Genomic DNA, 24,404 nt, shown 5'->3' on the forward strand with positions numbered 1-24,404 from the left:
TGACAACTAAGTAAAATTTAAATATTCATTTGATTTTCATATGTCAAGAAGAGCCTGTTTTTTGAACTTCCATAGGACATGCTACTGAATAAAGCAAGCAGCAACATTTTAGTACACCCCTCAAGTAAAAAAAAAAAAATAAAAAAAATTAAAAACTATAAGTTCCAATCATTACTGTGAAGTAAGGCTAACAAGACTTCTCATTAAAATACATGCTTAAAAGGAGAAAAATTACAATTTACAAGTTGGTAAAGTTTGGTAGGTAGTGTATGATCCTTAGGACTGAAGGGCAGGGAAATCACATAAGAAAAAGAGAAAGCATTATGGCATTACGAAGTTCTTGCTTCCCAAAGCCTGTTGTAGGAATTACAGATGCCTGTGGAGAAATTCAATATCAACAGTTAGCAAGGAAGTGGAGGCACTATCCTATTCACCAAGACCAAAAAAGAAAAAAAAAAACAGAACACGTAGAGCAGTGGCACATATATACCTAAATTGAAATGAAGACAAAAAAATATTTGTAGTCACCAGACTTTCCAAACTAGTTGAATTGATTTTCCATTTACATGTTCTCACTGGTTCTGAACATCTATAATAACTGGCTTGAATGATCAACGAAAAAACTTGCCTGAAATTTTACGAACAAAAATTAAGTGATGACTAAGACCTTAGTTTTTTGTTCTATACTGCTATGTGACATTTATGGAAATAAAAGTACCATGGAATACGCTAAATTAAAACATATTAAATTCCAACACATATTTCTAGTAGTTATCTCTAACTTGTTATTTCAAAAGCTGAATAAGGCCAAAGAAAGAGACACTTTACATGAACACAGATGAAAAGTTCATTGGCTGTTTGCCCTTTGAGACCAGAATGCCTTCTTTCCTCAGCTACAAATTCACTGGAGTTTGGGCCACAATGCCGAGCAGACCATGCAATGTGCAGCAGAGAGGAACATGGAAATGAAGAGGAAAAAACAGGATTAAACAATTGGCTAATAATATGTGCCTTAAGCATTCTCCCAGTTCCATCTTCAACAATGAAATTTTATTTTTAAATATCAAATAATAGTAGAGAAGTTTGTTTCCAGTGAAACATAATCACGTGAATCATCTCATGAGACTAACTTTCCAAATGACATGTAAAAATATGAAGCCAAAATTTTCCATTTCTATATAAATCTCAAATCTATCCTATAACTAGAATTTTTTTTGAAAAACTCTGTATATTCAGCAAGATATAAATTTGTTCTTGGGTGTTGTTTTCAATATTATACCTTCTGGTAGTCGCAGGGGATGGATCCTTATCAATAGCTATGATGCTTCTTTTTTTTCAATATCTGCAAGACTGCAACAAAGTCCCTCCTATTAATACACATTAACTAAATGGAACTATTAAATTAGAAAAAGAATTGATGATTCAGGTAGAATAGTGGGAGGGTTTTTATATGTGCCTGACTACAAGTTAAGAAGTATTATCAATGTAGATAAAAAAAGATAAAAAATAACCTGAACAAGTATCAACTTTTCATAGAGGGCATGTGCAAACTGAGAAGAATGCCTTAGATTTACGGCACAAACCTTCCTTCTCATTGTGTCCCTTTTATAGGTCCGTTTCAAAATCCTTGAAAGTGAACATGATCTTTGAGGAAAAGAAAAAAGAAGAAATCAATCAATTAAAACCTTTAGCCCAAATAGAGCATTTCAATCCAATTGTCTTCCTCATTGATAAACTTTAGAATAGCAATAGATCTTCATAGTTAACAATAAGAAATTATCACAACTAAAAATGTTATCACCTGATCTCCGAATTTTGCTAATGCACTTCTCCTCAAGATTCCAATAAATCAATGTAAAGCAGGGTAAATGGTCCACTTTACATCCAATATCAATGGTAAAGTAGCTGAAAATTTGAATTGAAATTGAGTTAGAAAAAAAGTACAAATCGAAAGCTAAAATTTCATGCTTCACTATCTAGAAATTTTTGAAAGAGAAAAAATATTGATGATGACCTTACTAGATAATAAATTACAGTCCTCACCATGGTGGTATTTAGATCTTGAAGCTATGATATCGGATTTTTAAGCACAATGTGTAATGCTAAGTGATTATTTTAATTTTCTTGGCTAAAAATAAAGTCTCAAACCACAATTTTTGGCCAAACTAGTTACAAGTCATTGGCATCACTAATTATATTCTGTAAGCTTGATGGTTTTTTTTGGGGGGGGATACCAAGCCAAAAGGCAGAAAAAAATAAAAAAATAAAAAAAACGCCATTAATACATATGATGTTTAACATGAAAGTAACGTTAAAAAAAGAAAAGAAAAAAGAAAGGCACAAGAATTGGCAAGCTTACGATCATTAGTGAGAATTTGCCTAGGGACTTGATGAAATCAGAGCTTAGAAAATTGCAAATGCAGCACAGCAATGCCTTAAAAGCTCGTATCTCCCGGTTTGGTGTTTGCATTCCACAACAACACTTCATGAATTGTCTGACAAAGCTTGCACCTCAGCAGCAACTCTTTCTTTTAATACTAACTGCCATTAACATCAACACTTACCACACTCGACAATTGACAGGCAACAAATCAGATCTAATTGCACAAGGAGGTCTATAGCTTCTTAGAGAATGATTCCAAGTCATTGCTTCCTGAAAGATCGTGAGCATAGGGCTGTAGTAGTTAAGAGCTTGAGAAGCATTGACAACCATCACTTCAAACATGGATAGATTCTTGCATTTCCAAATAGCCCAAAGAGATATCGATATACTACCCAAAAATTAATTTATTTTGAAAATTTGAGAACAATTCGGATTCCAGAAGCTAGCCTCTGTTACAGCACTGCAAGAATTTGCTAGGTTAGGGTAAAAAACTTCAAAATCATGTGTTTGAAACTTAAAAAGACTCAATTGGACAAAAGTAAAGTTAGAAGATTGAAATAAATTTCAACCAAAGTTAGAGGTGCAATTTGCATTTTAACCCCCTAAAAAAAAAAATTGCTTTGTATATGTTGTACCTGGAAGCAGTAGATATCTATACTTTTTTTGTTTCTGATTTACATAATTGCTGCTACTCCTCTTCCTCCTCCTCTTCATTGACACAGCTCCAAAAATCAGAGCTGCAGAAAATTGAAACATTAGGGATGTCGACGATCTTGAACCACTCTCGCCCTTTTCCTTTCTTGCAGTGTTGTTTCAGCAGTGGACATTCCGCAATACGTAGATCTAGAAGTGAGGGAGGCAGACCCTTCTCTGGGAGGGATGCAAGTTTAGGGCAATATAAGATTGACAAATATTCAAGAACAGAGAGGTTTTGAAAGCCCTTGGAGGATAGGAATACTATATTTGGAAAATCTTCAATTACAAGATTGATGAGAGAGGAAGGCATCATCATCATCAACTTCCCATCTTCCTCTTCAGGAAATGACCGCCAATCTGGCAATCCACCACCAATCCAGAGATATGTAAGAGAAGTGAGTCTATGCAATCCCCACTCTAATATTTTCTTACAAATATTCACCCCTGACAACGTAAGTGATGTTAGGTTGGTGGGGAAACCCTCTCCCGGAAAGGATTTCATGCTTTGACATTCTAATATGATTAATTGTGGAAGAGAGGTGAGGTTGGGTAAGGTCTCCAGTTTCTTACAACCTGCTACACAAAGCAAACTCAGGCTGGTGGGGAGCAACCCTCCATCCGGGAAGGAAACAATACTAGAACTCCATATGTCGATCTTATTGAGATGACAGAGTTTGTGTATACCCTCTGGTAAGAATTTAACCTTTTCACATTTCCCAATTTCAAGCTGCTCAAGAGACGCTGGTAACTTGTATGTTACTGACTCCAGTTTCGGACACAGACTTACGACAAGACGTTTAAGGGCAGTAGGTAACTGGTCACTTGATGATAAGAATGTTAGCTCTGAGCATCCCCGGATATCAAGGTATTTAAGTGTGGTAGGTAGGGCCCATAAGCATTTTAGAGATGGACAATACGTAATCTCCAAGTGCTCCAGCAGAGATCCATAGCTATTGCTGTTGTTGCTGTTAAGATTCTCCAAAGAAGAAGAAGCCTCTCCTTCCATGTCTACCACAAGCTGCAAATTCTCACAAAATTCTATCTTTAGATTCTTCAAAGTTGGAGGTAGCTGGCCTCTTGAAATGAACGTCAAAGAATTACAATTCTTAATAGTTGCATATTCAAGACATGTACAATCGGATATCGGTAAGGATTTTAAAGCGCCACAACTTTCAATTTTCAATGCCTTTACCCTCGACGTCAAGCAGTTGATGTTTAGGAGACTCGGGCACGATATGATATCTAGTGTTTCTAGGGACATGAACCTATCTTGCCATAGAGATCTCAATTTCATACAATCATTTATCACCAGAGTTTCAACTTGCGCTGACCCAGGCATGAACTCCTCTGTCAAGATTTTCAAATCTGAAATAGAAAGAACCATTGACTTTAGTAAGGATAACTCAATTGTGCTTCTGTTCACCTCTTTGCATCCCACAATTTCAAATTTACGAAGTATTGGAAGGCTTGGAATTGAAACTACCAACTTCTCACATTCATGAATAGAAAATGTTTCCAACAATGGGAGATGGCGGGGCAATTTTCCTTGCAATTTGGGGCATCGAGAGATAGAAAGCTCACGCAAGCAAGGGAATTCTTCGTACTCAACTCCACAAGGAATCCAATCTTTCCATTCTTCCATATCCTCAAAACGAAGTGTCTCTAAGGATCGAAAAGGCTTCAAGTAACCTTCCCCATAAAACTCAGGACCGACACTCTGTACCCTAGCCATTCTTTCAATGATGAGGTATTTAAGTGAGGGTAGTTGTCCAATAGCAGGTAAGGACATGCATTTTCCACATCTGTCAATTCTTACCTCCACCATATTAGAAAATGAAGGATCGCTTAACCACGTTGGCAATTTTGCACCAACATAACCCTCAATGAAAAGTGTTTTCACCATTCTATGAGGTCGTAGCATGTTAAGAACATCTATTGCAATTCCTTCATCTTGTATATCATCTAGTGCATTCTCCCATTTCATCGTCAATGCCTCTATACTCTTCTTAGCATTTAAATTGGCCTTTCTTGCATCCTCTGCATCAAGCACATTCTCCAAGCTTGAAATACAAAGTTTTCCCTGAAGAAACTCCAAGTTCATTAAATCTCCTATCTTGGATCCAGCATCTTTCCCCACAACAAAATTAGATAAAGTTCGAAGACTCTTTAATTTTTCTATTCCCATTGGCATCTCTTTGATTGAATTCACATCTGTAATATCAAGATGTCGAAGATTGACTAGATTCCCAATTTTCTCTGGTAAATTTTTAAGGCGAGAACAACCTTTCAATATCAATGTTTGCAAATTGTACAAAGAACTTGTTGATTTTGGTAAACTTCTAATTGAAGTATTAGAAAGGTTGAGGTATCTTAAGTGTTTCAAATCACTAATTGAATTTGGTAGCTCAATGGTTTTATATCCACCTAAAGATAATACCCTTAAGTATCTTAATTGTGGCAACAAACAATTAGGAACATAATTTGATAAGTAGCCACTCTCCTTTATTGGTATTGGCAAGAAGGTTCGTAAGTGCACATCTTTGGGGAAGTTCTCAAACCTTTTGATTCCATCATACTCAAATCGAATGTAAGAGAAATGTCGTACCTTTGTAGAAATGTTGGATTGCTTATCATCACCCATTGTATCTTCCAATCTGTAGCACAAGCCTCCTGCTGCCCATTGAGCTATATCATTAATGAGATCATGCATGATGAATAGTGATTCATGATTGCTTGATTGTTGAAAAAACGATCTCATGTGTAGATCACGAAAATACTCACTAGCAACAACTTCCATTGGCTTGTTTCCTTTTGTTTCTTGAACCAAGCCTTCTGCCATCCATAACAAGACGAGCTCTTTCTCCTCGAATGCATAACCCTTTGGGAATAGTGAGCAATATGCAAAACACCTTTTTAAATGTGAAGGAAGATGTAGGTAGCTCAATTTAAGAATTGAAAGAATACTGCTTTTCTCAGGAATTTCCCATATCTTACTATTTAGCACATTTTTCCACTCATCACTATTGCGTTTAGTGCGTAGAAGGCCTCCGAGTACTTTTGCAGCAAGAGGTGAACCCTTACACCTATGTAAAATTTCCCTACCAATTTCTTCAAGTTCTGGATGCATAGTAAAATCCATTGCCCCCAATGCGTGCTGGGAAAGTACATGCCAACAAGCATCATTTGACAGAATTTTCAATTCATAAGTTGAAGTAGTTCCCATTGTTGATGAAACACCCTGATTCCGAGTTGTAACAATAATCTTACTTCCCGGTGCACCAAATTCAAAAGGACTACGTAGTTTAGTCCAATCATTGTAGTCTTCATTCCAAACGTCATCCAGAATGAACAGGAACTTCTTGTCAGATAGTTTCTCCTTCAATTTGACTTGTAGTAAATTCAAATCATCAACATCGTAAGTCTCAGGAGCAATGATAGATTCTAGTATTGCTTTTGTTACCCTTACAATGTCAAAATCATCAAAAACACTTGCCCATGCTTTCAAATCAAAATAACGGCTCACATCATCATCGTTGTAGACTAGTTGGACAAGAGTTGTCTTACCCAATCCCCCAATACCAACTATGGGAATCACAGAGAGTTGAGCATCACTTAATTCATGGCTCAGCAACAAGTCGACAAGAGCCTTTTTATCTTCATCCCTGCCGTAAACATGACCTTCATTCACCAGAGAAGTAGTGGGCACCCAGGATCTTGTTGTTCTCGTCCTTCTCCCAGTACTTTCTATCAATCCCAAACCATTCATGTCTGTCACAATGTTTTGCAGTCTTGTGTCGATATCTTCAATCTTGGACCGCATATTGGCATTGAACATTACAGAACTTGGATTGGAACCCACACAAGCAGGGATGGACTTTCGTGCTTTCCTTGTGCGGGGTTCTGCATTCAACTTACGCCGCAAAACTTCAGTAGCAAACTCGTCTAAGATGTCGTCTGCATCATGAGCCAGGTCTTCAAGCTCAACCAGCCAGATCTTCACCAACCTGCTTGTCATCTGCTTCTCTTCTGCGTCATCCAAAACTGCACGAATTTTCAGTAACGTTGTCTTCCAATTCTTGAGGTCAGCATGAAGTTTCTCTTGCTGAAAGATCTTCAACAAATCAGAGGAGGCTAACTTGTCAAACAGCCCCTCAAAGAAAGAGGATAAAGCAGCCTCTCCGATGATTGACATGAGGTTCGAGGGAAAGAAGGAAATATGGGAAATGAAGTAACCGAAGAGGCACTACTCAGAAAATGGTGTTAGGAGTGAAGACTGAAGAGGTTTAGTTTGTTTTGTGAAAGTTCAAGAAATCTGTGAGACTTTTCTTTACTTTTATTTCTTCTTTTGCTTTCTCAATCGTTGGCCTTGCTGTGCAACACTTTCTTTACCCTACGCAGTTTCAAAAGCATATAAAGCATCAAGTTACATAATGGAGAGCGCCAAGCTCAACTGCTTTATTAGTGGAATGCTAAAAAATAATTGAAAGATCATGTAAGTATCAGTGCTTTTACTTTCGTAAGGCAACCATGATTAAAGTTGCTTAATCTGTCAATGGGAAGTTTTGAACATCAATTCAAACAATAGATATACAAAGCCTTTATCTTTTTCATTTCTTCTTTTGCCGAAAGCATTTATCAGTACAAACAAATTTATATAGTATAATATATCTATATATACCTAAAGAGAAACGAGATGTTCATAATATTTTCACATCAAATCCTAAATAGTAGGTTGTTACCGGTTGTTATTGTTGGAGCAAAAAAAGTAATCATAGTATTAGATTCAAATTTGAACTAATAACAACTAACTACTTGTGATTTGTTATGAATATGTTGTAAAAATGTTATGGATATAGCATATCTCATATCTAAAAACTAAAATGTAGAATTTATTATTACTACGCTCCAGTTGAGCCACATCATCGGCCATGTCGCATTCTTTTCTTTTTCATTTTTTTAAACAGTATTAAAATATTAAAAAATAGTGCAATTTTATACATTCTCTAACTCGTTAAATCCAACTCACTATTAATTCAACCATCTTCCAATTCTCAACTCTTCATTTTCCCCCTTCGAACCCAATTAGCTCTTTTCAAGTCAAACCCTTAAATTGCCACCCCTACAATTAATTATGTTATTTTTAACACTATAAATTTTCAATTGCTCTCAACTATCCATTGAATGTTTTCTTATTTTTCACCTTCCACATTTTTTTGGGGATAAATTATGTAGAATCCTCTCCATAATGACTAAGCTAACCACAACCCATTCACCTTCCCCATTTACTCCATTAAAACCCAACCGGCTAACTATTTGAATTCACAATTAACAGTCCTAGAATTTAATAGCATAACATTGAACACCAAGCATAAGCATATTTTCATGGACAATTCTGCATCCATAACCATCCATTACACAACAAAACCACAAACAAAAACAAAAAAAACCCTTTTTTTTATAAATAAAAATCACTCTTACAAGCTGAATTCAATTATGCATCTGCAACTACCCATTAAAACCAACCGCCCTCCCTTCCCAAAAAAAAAAAAAAAAAAAACAAAAAAGACATTTACACCAAATATTCAACATCAAGCATAAGCATATGTCCATTGGTTGTTCATTCACCGTAATATTTCTTAACCTTAAAATTTCTCTATCCATTCATCTCCCTTTTATTTTCACTCTTCTTCCCCCCCCCCCCCCCCATTTTTTTTTACTATAAAAAATTGTTATTTTCTCTTCCATTCAATTGTATTTTGCTCACACAAAAAAGTGAATACTCTCTCTCTCTCTCTCTCTCTCTCTCTCTCTCTATATATATATATATTCTTTCTTTTGGTGGATGTTTAATTCTTTAGATTGATGAATTTTTATGTTTAACTCTACTTTAGGTTGATTTGATTTAGTTAAATTTAAATTTTTTTATCTTTTTAATTTAATTTTATTTGTTTATTGCATATTATCCTATGAAATTACAGAATGATTTAATGTTATTCTATTACATAACATGACTTAGATAATTTGGTGTTTACAACTATATATTTTCTTTTGAATATTCTTCTACTCATCTTCTTTTATATAATTTTGTTATTTGTCTCGCATTCTCTTCCAAAAAATGTGATTGTTCTCTCTCTCTCTCTCTCTCTTCTCTCTCTTCTTTTTTTTTTTTGATAAGTAATAAGATATATTGATATAAAAAAGGAGCACCCTAGTACACAGGGAGTAAACAAGGGATAAGAGATCAAATACAAAAATTGCAAGAGTCTAGGAAATCAATAAAAGAAGGGAATGATTGATTTTGCAAAGCAAACAACCAATCCCTTAAAGTTCTAAAAAAGAGTAGCTTGAGGTCCGGAATAGATCTCTCAATATCTTCAAAACATCTACTATTCCTCTCCCTCCAAAGACACCACAATAAGCAATGAGGAATGATGGACCAAATAAAACCATTTCGATGACGACTAAAGCTGCCTTGCCAACACCCTAATAGCCCCAATACAGTGTGCGGCATAACCCAAGAAACTCTAAATAAACCCAAAACCATAGACCATAGATCCATAGCAAAAGGACAATGAAGGAATAGATGGTCAACCGATTCACCATTTCTCTTACACATGTAGCACCAATCCAAAATCTACACCTTCCCAAGTAAAGCTTCATTGAAAAGTCTTTTCTTCCTTATCCTTAAGCCACCCGAAGAAATAGGAGCACAAATAGTAGTCCATTTAACCAAATGAATTTTAGGATCATCTCCAAAACTGCCCATAAGAAATTCCATAGGAGCCTCTCAATTCGGTTAGCCACACTAGCAGGAATAGGAAATAAAGATAGAAAATAAGTGGGTAAATTAGATAGGGTGCTTTTGATTAGGGTGACTCTACCTCCTTTGGATAAATATAAGCGCTTCCAACCTGCCAATCTCCTCTCCATTTTCTCCAGAATAGGATTCCAAATTATCCTTGAATTTAGCACCCAAAGGAAGACCCAGATATTTCATAGGGAGAGAACCCTACTTGCAACCAAGAACAACTAGGAAAAGGTCAATATTATGGACTACCCAAATCGGAACCAATTCTGACTTGCCCAGGTTAATCTTTAGACCCAACACCGCCTCAAACCAAATAAGAATCATACGAAGAATCAAAATCTATTCTAAATCAGCCTCACAAAAAATTAGCGTGTCATCCGCAAAAAGGAGATGAGACACCGCCAGGATCTTCCCTCCAAGTTACCCATACTAAATCCTGACATGCGTCCTTCATGAACTGCTTTATCCAACATTCTTCCAAGAGCTTCCATCACCAAAACAAACAAAGTGGAGACAATGGATCACCTTGCCTCAAACCTCTAGTGTACCAAAGAAACCACAAGGAGGGCCATTAATCAAGATGGAGAACGGACTTAGATAGACAAAAGAAGATCCATTGTCTCCATTTGGCAGAGAACTCACTTCTTTCTAACATCTGCAGAGAAACTCCATTTAATGGTCAAAAGCCTTCTCAACATCAGCTTACAAATCACCCACGGACCCCTAGACTTCAATCTACTTCAAGACATCATTAGCAATAAGAACAGGGTCAAGGATCTGTCTGTCCCTCACAAAAGCATTCTGAGATGCTCAATTATATCCCCCATCACCGTGGAGCCGATTAGCCAAGACTTTAGCAATATTTTATAAACCCCCCCCCCCCAACCAAACTAATGGGCCGAAAATCCCTAATCTTACTTGCTGCATGTTTTTTAGGAATGAGAGTAATCAAAGTTACGTTTAAAATTTTCTTAAACTGACCATTGGCAAAAAATGATGAAATACGGCCATAAGATCAGGTTTAACAATCCCCTAACAAGCTTGGAAAAAAGCAATTGGGAAGCCATCTAGTCCAAGAGATTTATCACCATGAAAACTCTAAACGACATCAAAAATTTCTACCTTTTCAAAAGTTCTCTCTAACCAATCCGCATTATCGCCAGATATTATTGGAAAAACCAACGAATCCGGAAACAATCGTTCAACCTGCTGCTCAGATTACAAATTCATGAAGAAATGAGTAATGTAGTCTGCAATTATACCCTGATCTGAAGACAAGGCACCATTAACCATTAGGCTTTCAATACCATTATTTTTTCTGTTAGAATTAGCAATTCTATGAAAGAATCTGGTATTGGCATCCCCTTCCTTCAAGTGCAACACCCTAGACTTTTGTCCCCAACTGATCTCTTCCATAAGAGCCAACTTTTCAATATCTATACGAAGATTAGTTTGTTCTAACTTCTCCTCAGCTGTTATTCTATGAGTCTCCTCTTTAGCATCCAAAACATTCAGCTTGTTCCAAAGGTCTTGTTTCTTAAATGTGACATTGCCAAACTCAATCTTATTCCACTTTTTTAAATCCAACTTCAAGGTAGCCAACTTCTTAGCTAGTATAAAACTTGGGGTTCCTTGGAACAAATAGGATGCCCACCACTTCTTCACTTTGTCGACAAAATTTTCCACCCTCAACCACATATTTTCAAAACGAAAAGGAATTCTAACTCTTCCCTGACTCCCACCCTTCAACAAAATAGGAAAATGGTTAGAAACTACTCTAGACATCCTTTTTTGGGTGAACTGTGTGAAGTGATCTACCAAAAGTGTGATGGTAGCCGATCTAGCCAAGAAGCTGAGGATATGTTGGACCAGGTGTAAAGGCCCCCTTCCATATGTATATCCATCAACCCATGCAAAGAAACAAAGTCAGAAAATCCATACATAGCCCAGGAGTAGCTAGCAGCTCCCAATCGCTCTGATGGGAAACATATTATATTAAAGTCCCATTCGAGGCACCAAGGCAAATCCCACCAACTGATCAGCCTGGTTAGTTCCTCCCACATCAACCTACGCATTTTGTTTAAATTTGGCCCATATACGCCTATAAAAGCCCACTCAATTGGTCGCCTACATTTTTAAACTTGCATGAAACCGAAAAATGCCCCACTGCTTCCTCCACCTTTTCCACAACCTATCTATCCCACATCAATAAAATACCTCCAGAAGCACCATCTGAACCCTGGTACAACCAATCTACATATGGACAACTCCATATACTTTGAACAATACCTCTAGTAATCTACTCTAGTTTGGTCTCCTGCAAACACACAATATCAGCCTTCCAGGATTGCAACAAGTTACGAATCTGAAGCCTCTTGTCAACTTTATTCAGCCCTCTGACATTCCAGGAAAGAAGCTTCAAATTCATTGAGCAACAGAAAGAACCCGATTCCTATTAATACCACTTCGCATAGCAGATGTAGAGCCATAATTAATAGAACTAAACAACCCTTTCAACTTTCTTAAACCTTCCACCCCCGAACCTTTTAAACCACATGTTTTCTTATTCACCTCAGCCCTCCGATTTAATTTAGCTTCAACGGCCTATAAAAATTCTGTTGCTTGATCTTCCAAACCCTCAAAGGACGTGCCAAGGATGTAACGACAAAGCCCCCACAGTTCTTGACTGCTGTGTGCACATACTTCAGCCCAAGCTTAGGTCCCCGAGTTTTCATAAGCTTCTAGGGTAAAAGCTTGTGTACACGTCAAGAGTTGCCTATCACTTATGAACTGTTGCTTTGGTTGCTCGCTTTGCGATGTGGGATCAGGACTTTTGGGCTTAGATCCCCTCACCCTACCAAACATTTAAGAGGATAGCCGACCTTGGCTTTGATACCATTTGTAATGACAGAGCCCCCATAGTTCCCAACTATTGTGTGCACATACTTCAACCTAGGCTTAGGTCCCCGAGTTTGCACAAGCTTGTACCCCAAAACTTGTGCACACATTAGGAGTTGCCCATCACTTATGAACCGTTGCTTTGGTCGCTCACTTTACGATGTGGGATTAGGACTTTTGGGCTTAGATCCCCTCACCCTACCACAGCTTCAAGAGGAGAGTCGACCTCGGCTCTAATACCATTTGTAACAACAGAGCCCCCACTGTTTCCAACTGCCCTGTGCACATACTTCAACCTAGGCTTAGGTCCCCGAGTTTTCACAAGCTTCTGGGGTAAAAGCTTGTGCACACGTTAGGGGTTGCCCATCACTTATGAACCGTTGCTTTGGTTGCTCACTTTGCGATGTGGGATTAGGACTTTTGGGCTTAGATCCCCTTATCCTACCACACATTCAAGAGGAGAGCTGACCTCGGCTCTAATACCATTTGTAACAACAGAGCCTCCACTGTTCCCAACTGCCCTGTGCACATACTTCAACCTAGGCTTAGGTCCCCAAGTTTTCACAAGCTTCTGGGGTAAAAGCTTGTACACACGTTAGGGGTTGCCCATCACTTATGAACCGTTGCTTTGGTTGCTCACTTTGCGATGTGGGATTAGGAGTTTTGGGCTTAGATCCCCTCACCCTACCACACCTTCAAGATGAGAGCCGACTTCGGCTCCGATACCATTTGTAACAACAGATCCCCCATAGTTCTCGATTGCCGTGTACACATACTTCAACCCAAGCTTAGGTCTCCGAGTTTTCACAAGCTTCTGGGGTAAAAGCTTGTGCACACATTAGGGGTTAACATCACTTATGAACCATTGCTTTGGTTGCTCACTTTGCAATGTGGGATCAAAATTTTTGGGCTTAGATCCCCTCACCTTACCACACCTTCAAAATGAGAGCCGACATCGGCTTTGATACCATTTGTAACGACAAAGCCCCCACAGATCTCGACTGCCGTGTACATATACTTTAACCCAGGCTTAGGTCCCTGAGTTTTCATAAGCTTCTGGGGTGAAAGTTTGTGCACACATTAGGGGTTGCCCGTCATTTATGAACCGTTGATTTGGTCGCTCATTTTGCGATGTGGGATCAGAACTTTTGAGCTTAGATCCCTTCACTCTACCACACCTTCAAGAGGAGAGCCGACCTTAGCTTTGATACCATTTGTAACGACAGAGCACCCACAATTCCCGACTGCCGTGTGCACATACTTCAACCCAGGCTTAGATCCTCGAGTTTGCACAAGCTTTTACCCCAAAAGCTTGCGTACATGTTAGGGGTTGTCCATCACTTATAATCCGTTGCTTTGGTCACTCACTTTGCTATGTGGGATTAGGACTTTTGGGCTTAAATTCGCTCACCCTACCACACCTTCAAAAGGAGAGCCGACCTCAACTCTAATACTATTTGCAACAACAGAGCCTGCACAGTTCCCGACTGCCGTGTGCACATACTTCAATCCAGGCTTAGGTCCCCAAGTTTTCACAAGCTTCTGGGGTAAAACCTTGTGCAAACTCGGGGGCCTAAGCCTGGTTGAAGTATGTGCACACGGCAGTTAGGAACTGTGGGGGCTCTGTCGTTATAAAGAAAGCTATCGAAATTATTGAATCTCTTTTAAAACCAGTTGGAATAAGGTTTCCGACTTTCTAACGTATCCACACCCACAAAACTTTCCACATCCACAAGTGACTGCTCTGCCATGGCCAAAGGTATAGAAGAAGCAATTGATTCAACATCTGGGGGCTGATTAGCTTCCTCCGAGTAGGTATCTGAAACCAATCCTCCACCAATACTTCATCTTTTTCAATAAGAGCCGATGACACATTCGTAACGTCAGAAGACTCCAATGAAACTAAGGCCAGTTGTTTTTGCTTTTCCAATACCTTTGTAGCTTCACACCGAGGCAAAGAGATCTAAATCGGAACTGCAACCCTCCTCCCATCACGTAATTCAAGTACCCACTGCTCTAAATTCCCCCATTTCTAGACTATATTGTTGGAATGCTCCTAAAGAATCAATCGGAGGTCACGTTCTAAGCTCTCATTGCTATCTGTGGTACATGCCAACCCATTCCTGGCCTTATCGGACTCGTTAGAGCCGAGAAGCTCAGACTCGACTACATTGAAGACTTGATTCAAGTCAATCAGCACTGATAACTCATACCTGGCTTCATCGATCTTATCTGAGTTGAGAAATTGAGCAGCAGCGACATCGAAGACCATCGACAACATCAGCGGCATTATCGATGGACACAACGAAGATTAGTTGGGTCTCTTGTATGGACACAACGAAGACTTCCCTGGAGGTTGGGTCTCTCACATCGGGAGAGACCTGGTGGTCAGTTCTTTTCTTTTGGGTTACCAGACCAAAGTGGGCTTGGGCTTAAATTTATGGACATGAGGTGGGTTAAGTGGAATAGCTTTAACAAGTGCATTGGGCCTAAAGACAGCTTGCGTGGGCCCAACACTACAAGGACTTACACAACCCACTTCCTTAATGTTGGAGCACTTAATTTCCCACTTACCATTCAGCCCACACTCCAAACTTAAAGAAACTTCTAGTGACAAAGGAGATTTAGCACCATTAAGAGCGTCGTCCTTTATTTCAAGCGTGAATTCAACCCCAGGAACCGTGCTTACCTGCCCAGCACCCCTATCGCACGAATCCTGGTTCTAACTGCTTAAGCTTGATTTGATTGAATTTTGAATATTGGGCATTAATTGCTTTCCTTTTCCGCTTCCACCATTGTTTTTCCGATCACCATCCACCACTGTTAACAAAAAGGATTTTTGTTGTCTGAACTTTTGTACTGTCGGGATCAGGACAAATTGAGATGGCGGTTTGACGACAAGTGTGTCGGAAGCAATAGCCTTACGTAGATGAAATCCAAATCCTTTCTACCCACTACCCAGCTTTCCTTCCGGTACAATGATGAGGCCCTTCCGACGACCATGAACAAGATCAGAGATCATAAGAAAGCTTCCATGTGCATTGAATCCCAGTTGCAAAATAAAAACCTTATTACCATCCCTGAAGGTTCTAGCAAAATTTTCAAGAGCAGTATTGACATGAGATCCTCTACATAAGTTAGCAAACGTTTAGCACTCTCTTTACCCATGAAAACCGACCGGAGAGAATCCTTATTTCTTTCATGTATATGTAACATGTAGTAAGTACCTCCCTCCTCCACTGAAAATTCAAACGTTTTGGATTCAACAAAAAAGAAAATGAAACCTCCCATGATAACCAAGAAAATGAAAAAACTAGAGAATTATGTGACTAATCCGACTAATCCGAGGTAGCCAGGCCTCAAATTTTTGACAGAGAAAAATTGCACAAAACTCAACATGTTATGCCAATGAAAGCCTGTGCAATGCTCAGCAGGTTTCTGTGTAAAGGAACTGATTCCTCAGTTTCTAGTGCGCTTTGTCTGTTGTAAAGATGGTCAATGTAGCATAAACTAACAAGAGTAGGGAAAGAAATACTTGAAGATTGCAATGCACACACCCAGCAGGGGTCAAGTTTTGATCATGGAGTTCAAGCAACCCAAGATCAAATGAAATACTGGCAAAATTCGATCACAAAAGCAACCGGAGAACTATTGTTATGTAACTTATATTACAGGTGACCCGGGCCTAGGCTCAAATGATGCTGGCACCATAGGAGGGGAAGAAAACCAGAATATAAAAAACTGCCAATTTGTCGATCAACAATTGAGACTTGATACTATATAAGGGTTAATACTGATGTTTCACCAATCACAGAGAAGTAATTTAAAGCTTCTTGCCCGAACTTTATTTGTTGGCGCATCTCGAGAAGCCTAGTCAGTCATGGAAACGTGTCAACCAAAAAGAACAAGGAATTGAAGTTTCATTGACATGACATGGTGACAATACAGTTGATTCACTATAATATAAAACCAGCTGTACTACATATACGCATCTCTCTAATAGCTGCTCTGTATTTCTCTTTCTCTCTTTAATAAAGCTAAAAGTAATATTTTATTATAAATAATAGTTGTAAGCCTTATGACTAACACTGTAACACATCACCCGTTGGCCATGTGTGTTCTGTGCATTTGATAGTGTTTTGTCTGTTACTGTCTTTTAAAAAATGAAAGAGATTTATTTATTTTTTGGTAAATAATTGAAACTAACCTTTGCAACAAAATGAAATATGAGTTTTTGCCAGGCCCTATGATGTTATTCATTGAAAGAGATATCGTTGCGACAATTAGTACAGATACAATTATAGATGATTTCGAAAATTTAAAAAAATGGCAAGTTCCATTGTCATAAATAATTACATTGTAATAATTAAAAAGTAATAATTTTGTGTATTTGTCTTTATTGATAGTTTATTAATACTAAATGAATGTTTATTTAGAGTTTCATATATATATATATATATTGTTTATACTTTTGCCCCCTAACTTCAAGTCCTAGTTTCGTTCTCGTTAATACCTTTTGATTTCTTTGCGCTGTTTTGCATAAAGTAGCTTTATTTATACAAGTTCTTCTTATTTATCAAAAAAATATTTAATCAATATCGAAAGTAGGTTGTGATATCTATTGAACACTTCCCACTTACCATAATAGTTAATTTACACTTTTGGCATTTTAAGAGGGGAAATTCTTAGGGGAGATGGAAGCTTTTTTTGGATGGAGGGGAAGAAGGAATTTAGTAGCTGAAATGTTTGTGTGTTTGTTTACAATAGTAAATAAATTAAATAAATTGAATAAATTTGAAAGGGAAAAAGAAACTCACTCAAACAGACAATTGTGACAAGCTATTTTTAATGATACTAGTTTTTGCAGCACATACAATGCCCATGCTTGTCGTGTTCATTAAAATTATAGAGGAAAGCCTAGTAAAAATTAAGAAGTGAAGTAAAATGTTAATTAATCTTCCATAGTGATGAATAATCAAACAAAATTAATTCTATAAAGAAGCATGCAACAAATTGAACAAAATAATTGAAACTTTAAATCCTAAATGCAAGTCTAGGCTGCAAACAATGGCAAAAACGGGATGTAGCAACTTGTAAAAATTAAAAACTAAAGAGAATGAAAAAGATATCATGACCCAAATATTCAAACTAATTATGGTACATTGCAAATTACACCTCTGAAAGATTTTACACTTTGAAGTTTCAGAATTTAAATTTTATCTCATGAAATTTGGGGATGTTTGGATTTTACACTCCCAAATTCTGAAATTTCAGGGTGTAAAATTCAAACACATCCAAACTTTAGGAGTAAAATTCAAACACCTTAAAATTATAGAATTAAAATCTAAATTCTTATATCCAACCCCCCCACCCCCCCCAACTCCCAACCCAAGTTGAGCCAAAATGATGCTCCATTCGAGTTGGTATTTCAAAAAAAACTTTGGCAACTGTGAACAGTCAGGTTGTAAACATACAACCTTACTATAGCTGAGGTTGTAAACTAAAATATTTTATTTTATTAAAAGATCACTTTCTCTTTCTTTCAATCATAGTACTCCTCTCCTCCCAATCTCAATCTCATTTCTCATCTTCCTTTCTCTCTCCCCTCTCTCTCTTTCGATGTCTGTCTCTTTCCTCCCTCTCAGATCAGCCTCTATCTCAAATTAGGGTCGACGACGACAATCGGTATGGACGGTGTGGTGGTGGCGAGATCAGATTGGGTTTGAGTTTAGGTTTTGCTTTGATTTTTTGTTGTGGGTAACTGGGAATATAGCTCCGATTCTTTGTTGTGGGAATATAGCTCCGATTTTTTTGGTTTTCGCTTTGCTTTGAACTCTGATTTTCTCTCTTTCTCCCACTCCAATTCTCTCTCAAATTGGGTTTGGGTTTTAGTTTTGCTTTGATTTGATTTTTTTGTTGTGGGTAGCGGTGCATCTACAAGTTCATGGTGGTGGCAATGGAGGGTTATTATGGTGGTAGTGGAGATGGGTTCACTACAGGTTGATCCGTTGATCGTAGCGGTGCCTTTGGGTTTTGTTTGGGTATTTGTTGATTTTTAGTTTAGTTGTTTGGTGTTTGGTGATTTTAACGGGTTATAAGTAAAAATAAAAACTGGAATGTAAAGTGTATTTTAAAGTGAGTTAGTATAATAAATAAAGCGGGATTTAGATGGTAAAATAGTAACCGGTTCCATCCCCAAATGCTACTGTTCTAATAATTGGAAAAAATGAAGATTTTCAGGGTGGTCCGTGCATTATCGCTATGGTCAAGCCTAAATGACAAATTGGTTTAAACATCCTTATAGGTTTTTTTTTTTTTTTTTTTTAAACATCATTATAGTTGTCATCTCTCTTCGTACTAATGATATAATTTGTGCAAGTTAATCAATTTACTTTACGCTAGCCTAGTGGAGCTAAAAAATTTGACACCTATAAAAGTCACTTTATCTATTTTACCTCTTCATACCTAACATCAATAGATTTATATTTTTAGCTATTTGATTAAAATAATACATATAACTCATTAGAATAATAATAAAAAATCCACAAAAAAAAAAAAAGAGATACCAACACAGCACAAATATCCACCACCACCACCAGTTACAGGAAAAAAAAAAAAAAAATCCAAATCCTCAATCTTTTTCCTCAATCCAAACCAAACAAAATCACTAATCACAATCTATTTTCGGACATTTAGGTATTATATGAAGAGTTGAAGACTATCATACATATGAGCTCTAAATTTGGTCATTAAAATAAAATAAAATAATAAATAAAAAGCCCATAAATTTGTTCATGAAATTCAAGAAACTCTACCAAATAACTAAATTAAAAGAAAAGAAAACAACCCCATATGGCAAGAAAGGTCGAAGGGGATCAAAATGAAGACCTTGCTCTTACTCCATTCATATCACATAAAATCCAAACAAATCATGTTCAAAAGCTACAATTTTGGGTCCATTTAGATAAAACTTATTTTGCTGAAAATTGAAAACTGAAAACACTGTAGTAAAATAATTTTTAAATATATAACCCATTTTTAATATTTTTTTTTTGAATAAAGTGGTTGTGGGTTTCGTGAACAGTGCACAATGTCTCTGTACAGGGTAATCCACGTGCATAAACAGTGCGCATTACTGTTCATAAGCCTAAACTTTTCATGTCCAATGAACAGTACAAGAGGCGCTGAAGGAAAAAAAAGAAAAAAGAAAAAAAGCAATCATTCGTATTCAAACCACACCTTGGATCTGTTTGGATAAAACTTATTTTGCTGAAAACTAAAAACACTATAACAAAATAATTTTTAAATGCGTAAATAATACTGTAAGACCCATTTTTAATATTTTTTTCATTAAATAAAGTGATTGTGAGTCTTGTAAACCGTGCATAAACAATACATAATGTCTTTGCAAGTGTGGTCTGCACGCATAAACAGTTCAAAAAGTTACGGTTCAAAAGCCTAAGTGTACTGTTCACGAGACATGAACAGTCCAAGAGGCACCACCCCCCCCCCCCAAACAAAAAAAACACTTTCTCTTCTGTTGAATATTAGCTCTGATACCATGTTAAATGGACAATATTATCAAACGCAATGTGTTATACCATGTTGTGTATGCTAGAGTGGATGCGGAAGAGGAAACATAGAATAGGAACATCAAGAACACGAGGGTTACGTGGTTCAGCCTTGACGGCTTACATCCACGGAGGAATCCCTTAAGGGCTACATCTTTATTGTATAGGAGTGTAGTACAATAACCTGTGTTACAATGAACCCTAACATGAGTATATATAGGCGACTAAACCTTAGACTACTAGTACAAGCAGGAATGGGCTTGGGCCTATTACATTGGGCTAATATGTCTAATATATATCTCTAACACCCTCCCTCAAACTCAAGGCAGAAGCTTGATGAAGGCTTGAGGTTGGATAAGCATGAGAAGATGCCTTGAAGAATGCCTTTGAAGAAACCACAATGAAGAATGTGCCAATTGACCAATTTCGGAGTTTCAAATGAAGAAACGGAGTCCAAAATTGGAATCTACGCGAAAAACGGAGCAAGATAGGCCCTTTTGAAAATTTTGACTTTTGGTCAAAGGTCAACGCAAAAAGTCAAAGCCAACAGATCAGGGTCAAAGTCAACGGCTACATGGACCGGGTCGGTTCCGGGTTTTCCGGATCGGGTCACGGATCGGGCTGCAGAGACGCTGACTCATCCTGATGACGTGGTGCTGACTTGGATTAGGGCTAACGTGGCAAGGGCTTGCGTGGTGCTGACGTGGCAAGATGACGTCATCATATGACGTCAGCATCAGTTTTCCGGTGCGTGGCAGGAGCGCGCGATGTTCACCGGCGCGTGGAGGAGAAGCCCGAAATCCTAGAGGCGCGTGAGGGCGCGTGCTGGGTCAGATGGCGGCCGAAATTTCAGGTTCTGTAAATCGGTCGACGATGAGGCCGTAGGAGCGGCACGTGTACCAAGAAGACGATCTGGAATTAGGAATCTGAGGCGGCGCGTGGGAGGTTTACCGGAGACAACTGTGGCGCGTGGAGGCGAATGGCTAGGCTTCGGGTGACCGGATTTCTGGGTTTTGGTCGCCGGACGTAGTGGAGCACGTCTGTGGTATTGGTTTCATCAGGCGAGGCATGGATTTGCACAGATCTGAAAAGTTAAGTCACGGCTTTGCTTGAGTTTGTGGATTTTGGACACAGCACTGAGCCATGGTGGCTGCAAGATGCCGTGGAGTCTAGATCCGGCAGACAAGCATGTGTGACTTTTGATGGTGGTGTGCACGTGAGAATCTTCTTTGCTTGCTGGAGATGTTTGTTTGATGCCATGAACAAAGTTTGGCTCTGATACCATGTTGAATATTAGCTCTGATACCATGTTAAATGGACAATATTATCAAACGCAATGTGTTATACCATGTTGTGTATGCTAGAGTGGATGCGGAAGAGGAAGCATAGAATAGGAACATCAAGAACACGAGGGTTACGTGGTTCAGCCTTGACGGCTTACATCCACGGAGGAATCCCTTAAGGGCTACATCTTTATTGTATAGGAGTGTAGTACAATAACCTGTGTTACAATGAACCCTAACATGAGTATATATAGGCGACTAAACCTTAGACTACTAGTACAAGCAGGAATGGGCTTGGGCCTATTACATTGGGCTAATATGTCTAATATATATCTCTAACATCTTCCATAATAAAAAAAAAAAAACAGCAATACCCAAAGGCTAAAAGTATCAATTAAAGTGAATTCTCTATAATCAAGCACTAAAAAAGAAACCCAAAATATATATTTTTTTTGGGAGAAACCCACTGAAGAAAATAGCGAAGTGGGTTACCTGGTAGATGCAGCAAAAGTGTTGAAGGCTTAGACTCAACGCTCACTTCTGAAGTGTTGTGTTCTGTTGTGGGTGTCGCTTTGAGAGAGAGAGAGAGAGAATAGCTCATATGGCGGAAACCCAGAAATCAAGCTCCATCAGGGCTGAGGATGAGGGAGGCACTAAGACGGGTAGAGAAAAAAAAAAATGAGGAGGAAAATAAGAAGAAAGAAGAAAAGCCGGAGAGAGAGAAAGAAATGAAAAAAATATTTGTTTAACAAGAGAAGTTAATAAATTTTTTTTTTTTTTAGCTTTTTGTTCCAGTAGAAAGAAGCTAAATTTTTTTAGCTAAATTGCTGTGTACTGCAGGAAAAAGCTAAAAAAATTTTCTTATAGTGCCGCAATTGCAACATGTATTTTTATACAACCCGAAAAAAGTAGCGATGAACAGTACCACGCTACAGCGTCAAACCAATTTAATATCATTTTATATTCGGTTTTCTCTCTCCTTTGACAGAATTGCTCTCCCACCTGTACCTCTGTTTTCTCTCTTCGAATCAGACCACCACGGCAGAGATCGGAGCTCTCTCTTGACGTTGGCCACGGCGGAGCTGGTGGTGGAAGCCGACTTGGTCGTTGTTTGTGAAGGATTGGTTCTGAGTTTTTTTAATGGGAAACTGATTCTGTGTCAAGACTAATAAGTTTATTGTTTCAAGTTCAACCCAAAAAAAAAGACTGTTTATTGTTGTGGATTCGCGCCATAAAGAGCAAGGATGAGTCTGTGTTAAGACTAAGTTTGTTGTCATCTTCGGCCATAAATCAAACGGTAAACCCATAGATTGTCGTATGGTATATCCAACAACAATGAAACTTGCTCCCAACGTATGTTGGTTTATTCTATCTGATGAGTTTCCGTTGGATTATGGGTTGGTATGTGATTGATCTAGTTATGGGTATGTATTTGATGGAAGTCCTGAGAAAAAACATTGGTGATGGACACAGTTACTTTGAAAAGGAAATTTGGGTTTGCTTTGCTCTTTGTTGTTGCTGAAGGTACAGGAAGAAGGTGCTCAGAGAGTAAGAGGGAGGAAAAATGAAATTTACTTATTTATTTTTGGAGGGTGAAAAAAATTTGTATTTTGAATATAATAGTGAAACAAATATTAAGGTTGATGATCAAAAGCTCTGTTTTTTGAGTTAGTTTAGTTTAAATTACGATGAGAGGTCTCGTTGCAAAGGAATTTTAGAGTTTGAACTTCGGGGACAGTTGTTGCTGTTTTTGAAGAAAACCACTCAAATCTAACATATTGCCACAAAAACTCATCTCATCTGCAACAAATAGAGATCTAAGGCATATCCTTTTTAAACCAAAAAAAAAAAAAATTGCAAATGAAAAATATTTTTACACATACAAGGACCTAAAATTTTGTAAAGGGTGAATCAAATCGAATTAAAAATATCCATATTACCTGTGGTTGTAGTGAAAATCGGCCAGAAAGTGCTGGGATTAAAGAAAACACACAAGAATAAATAATGATAATAAAATCAAAGAGAAAATTAAGCTTATAATTGATTCATACCTATCTTTTCGTGAGCTATACAATTAGAGAGATAAATGGGGCGTGTTTGGTGCCTTCAAGCTTAAGAATGAATAGGTAGTTGCAGTCTTGCAGGTGTAAACGAAGGAGGAGTCCTTGATGCCAACAATCAGAGAAATGAAATAGGAAAAATGAAAAGAGTTTGTTGGAGTTATTGTCAATTTATGAGAGGAGCCGGTAAAGAAATACTTGGATGAGATCATGTGCAATACTGTAATTGATGCAATAATTATCAATTGTGGAAATTAATGGGGTGTTTAGATTTATGTTTGCTTGTTTTTTTTTAGTGCGTATAAACAATAATTGTATTGTTTATGTACATGAATTTATTGTACAGAAGATCGAGTGGATTGTTCACGCATTGTTTACGGGTCTTAGGCACTATTTATACATTTAAAAATTATTTTGCTATAGTATTTTCAGTTTTTAGTTTTCAGGAAAATAAATTGTATCCCAAACGGACCTAAGAGTTAAAAAAAATCATCTTAGCTTATAAATAAATAAAAATAAAAAATAGTAAAAATTTAAAGTACAAAAAGTAAAGGCTTTTTTTAGTAAACTATTTTAAGGAAAAGTTTTGCTAAATATTTATGGGCAGCAACTGTTATATACAGGGCTACGTGGCACCAAAAAGAAACACTTGACCCTTAATGCATATTCATTTTATTTGTTGTCATATACCCATGTATGCAGTAA

The 24,404-nt window shown here is 37.7% G+C and overlaps 1 protein-coding gene and 1 long non-coding RNA gene across 4 annotated transcripts; both read right to left on the reverse strand.

Annotated features, from left to right (window-relative positions):
- LOC112018083 (putative disease resistance RPP13-like protein 1) lies at positions 1–8,534 on the reverse strand. 3 transcript variants are annotated; one of them, XM_065765117.1, is made up of 8 exons: positions 3,019–8,534; positions 2,360–2,843; positions 1,802–1,905; positions 1,512–1,644; positions 1,280–1,342; positions 829–904; positions 491–628; positions 1–376 (listed from the first exon to the last, which is right to left on the reverse strand). In XM_065765117.1, the coding sequence occupies exon 1, from the start codon at positions 7,269–7,271 to the stop codon at positions 3,072–3,074; it is 4,200 nt and encodes a 1,399-aa protein (XP_065621189.1). In that variant the 5' UTR covers positions 7,272–8,534; the 3' UTR covers positions 1–376; positions 491–628; positions 829–904; positions 1,280–1,342; positions 1,512–1,644; positions 1,802–1,905; positions 2,360–2,843; positions 3,019–3,071. The 3 variants fall into 3 exon arrangements, with proteins under 3 accessions (XP_065621189.1, XP_023906357.2, XP_065621190.1); XM_024050589.2 differs by having other exon boundaries at positions 1,280–1,350; XM_065765118.1 differs by lacking the exon at positions 491–628 and having other exon boundaries at positions 1,280–1,350.
- Positions 8,535–16,337: 7,803 nt separating this feature from the next.
- LOC136064010 (uncharacterized) lies at positions 16,338–23,954 on the reverse strand. Its single transcript, XR_010625659.1, has 4 exons — positions 23,691–23,954; positions 23,580–23,611; positions 22,132–22,292; positions 16,338–16,655 (listed from the first exon to the last, which is right to left on the reverse strand). It is a non-coding gene; the product is annotated as an uncharacterized LOC136064010 (long non-coding RNA).
- Positions 23,955–24,404: the final 450 nt, after the last annotated feature.

The sequence above is a fragment of the Quercus suber genome, unplaced genomic scaffold (genome assembly GCF_002906115.3).
Source record: "Quercus suber isolate HL8 unplaced genomic scaffold, Cork oak 2.0 scaffold_608, whole genome shotgun sequence".
NCBI lineage: Eukaryota > Viridiplantae > Streptophyta > Magnoliopsida > Fagales > Fagaceae > Quercus > Quercus suber.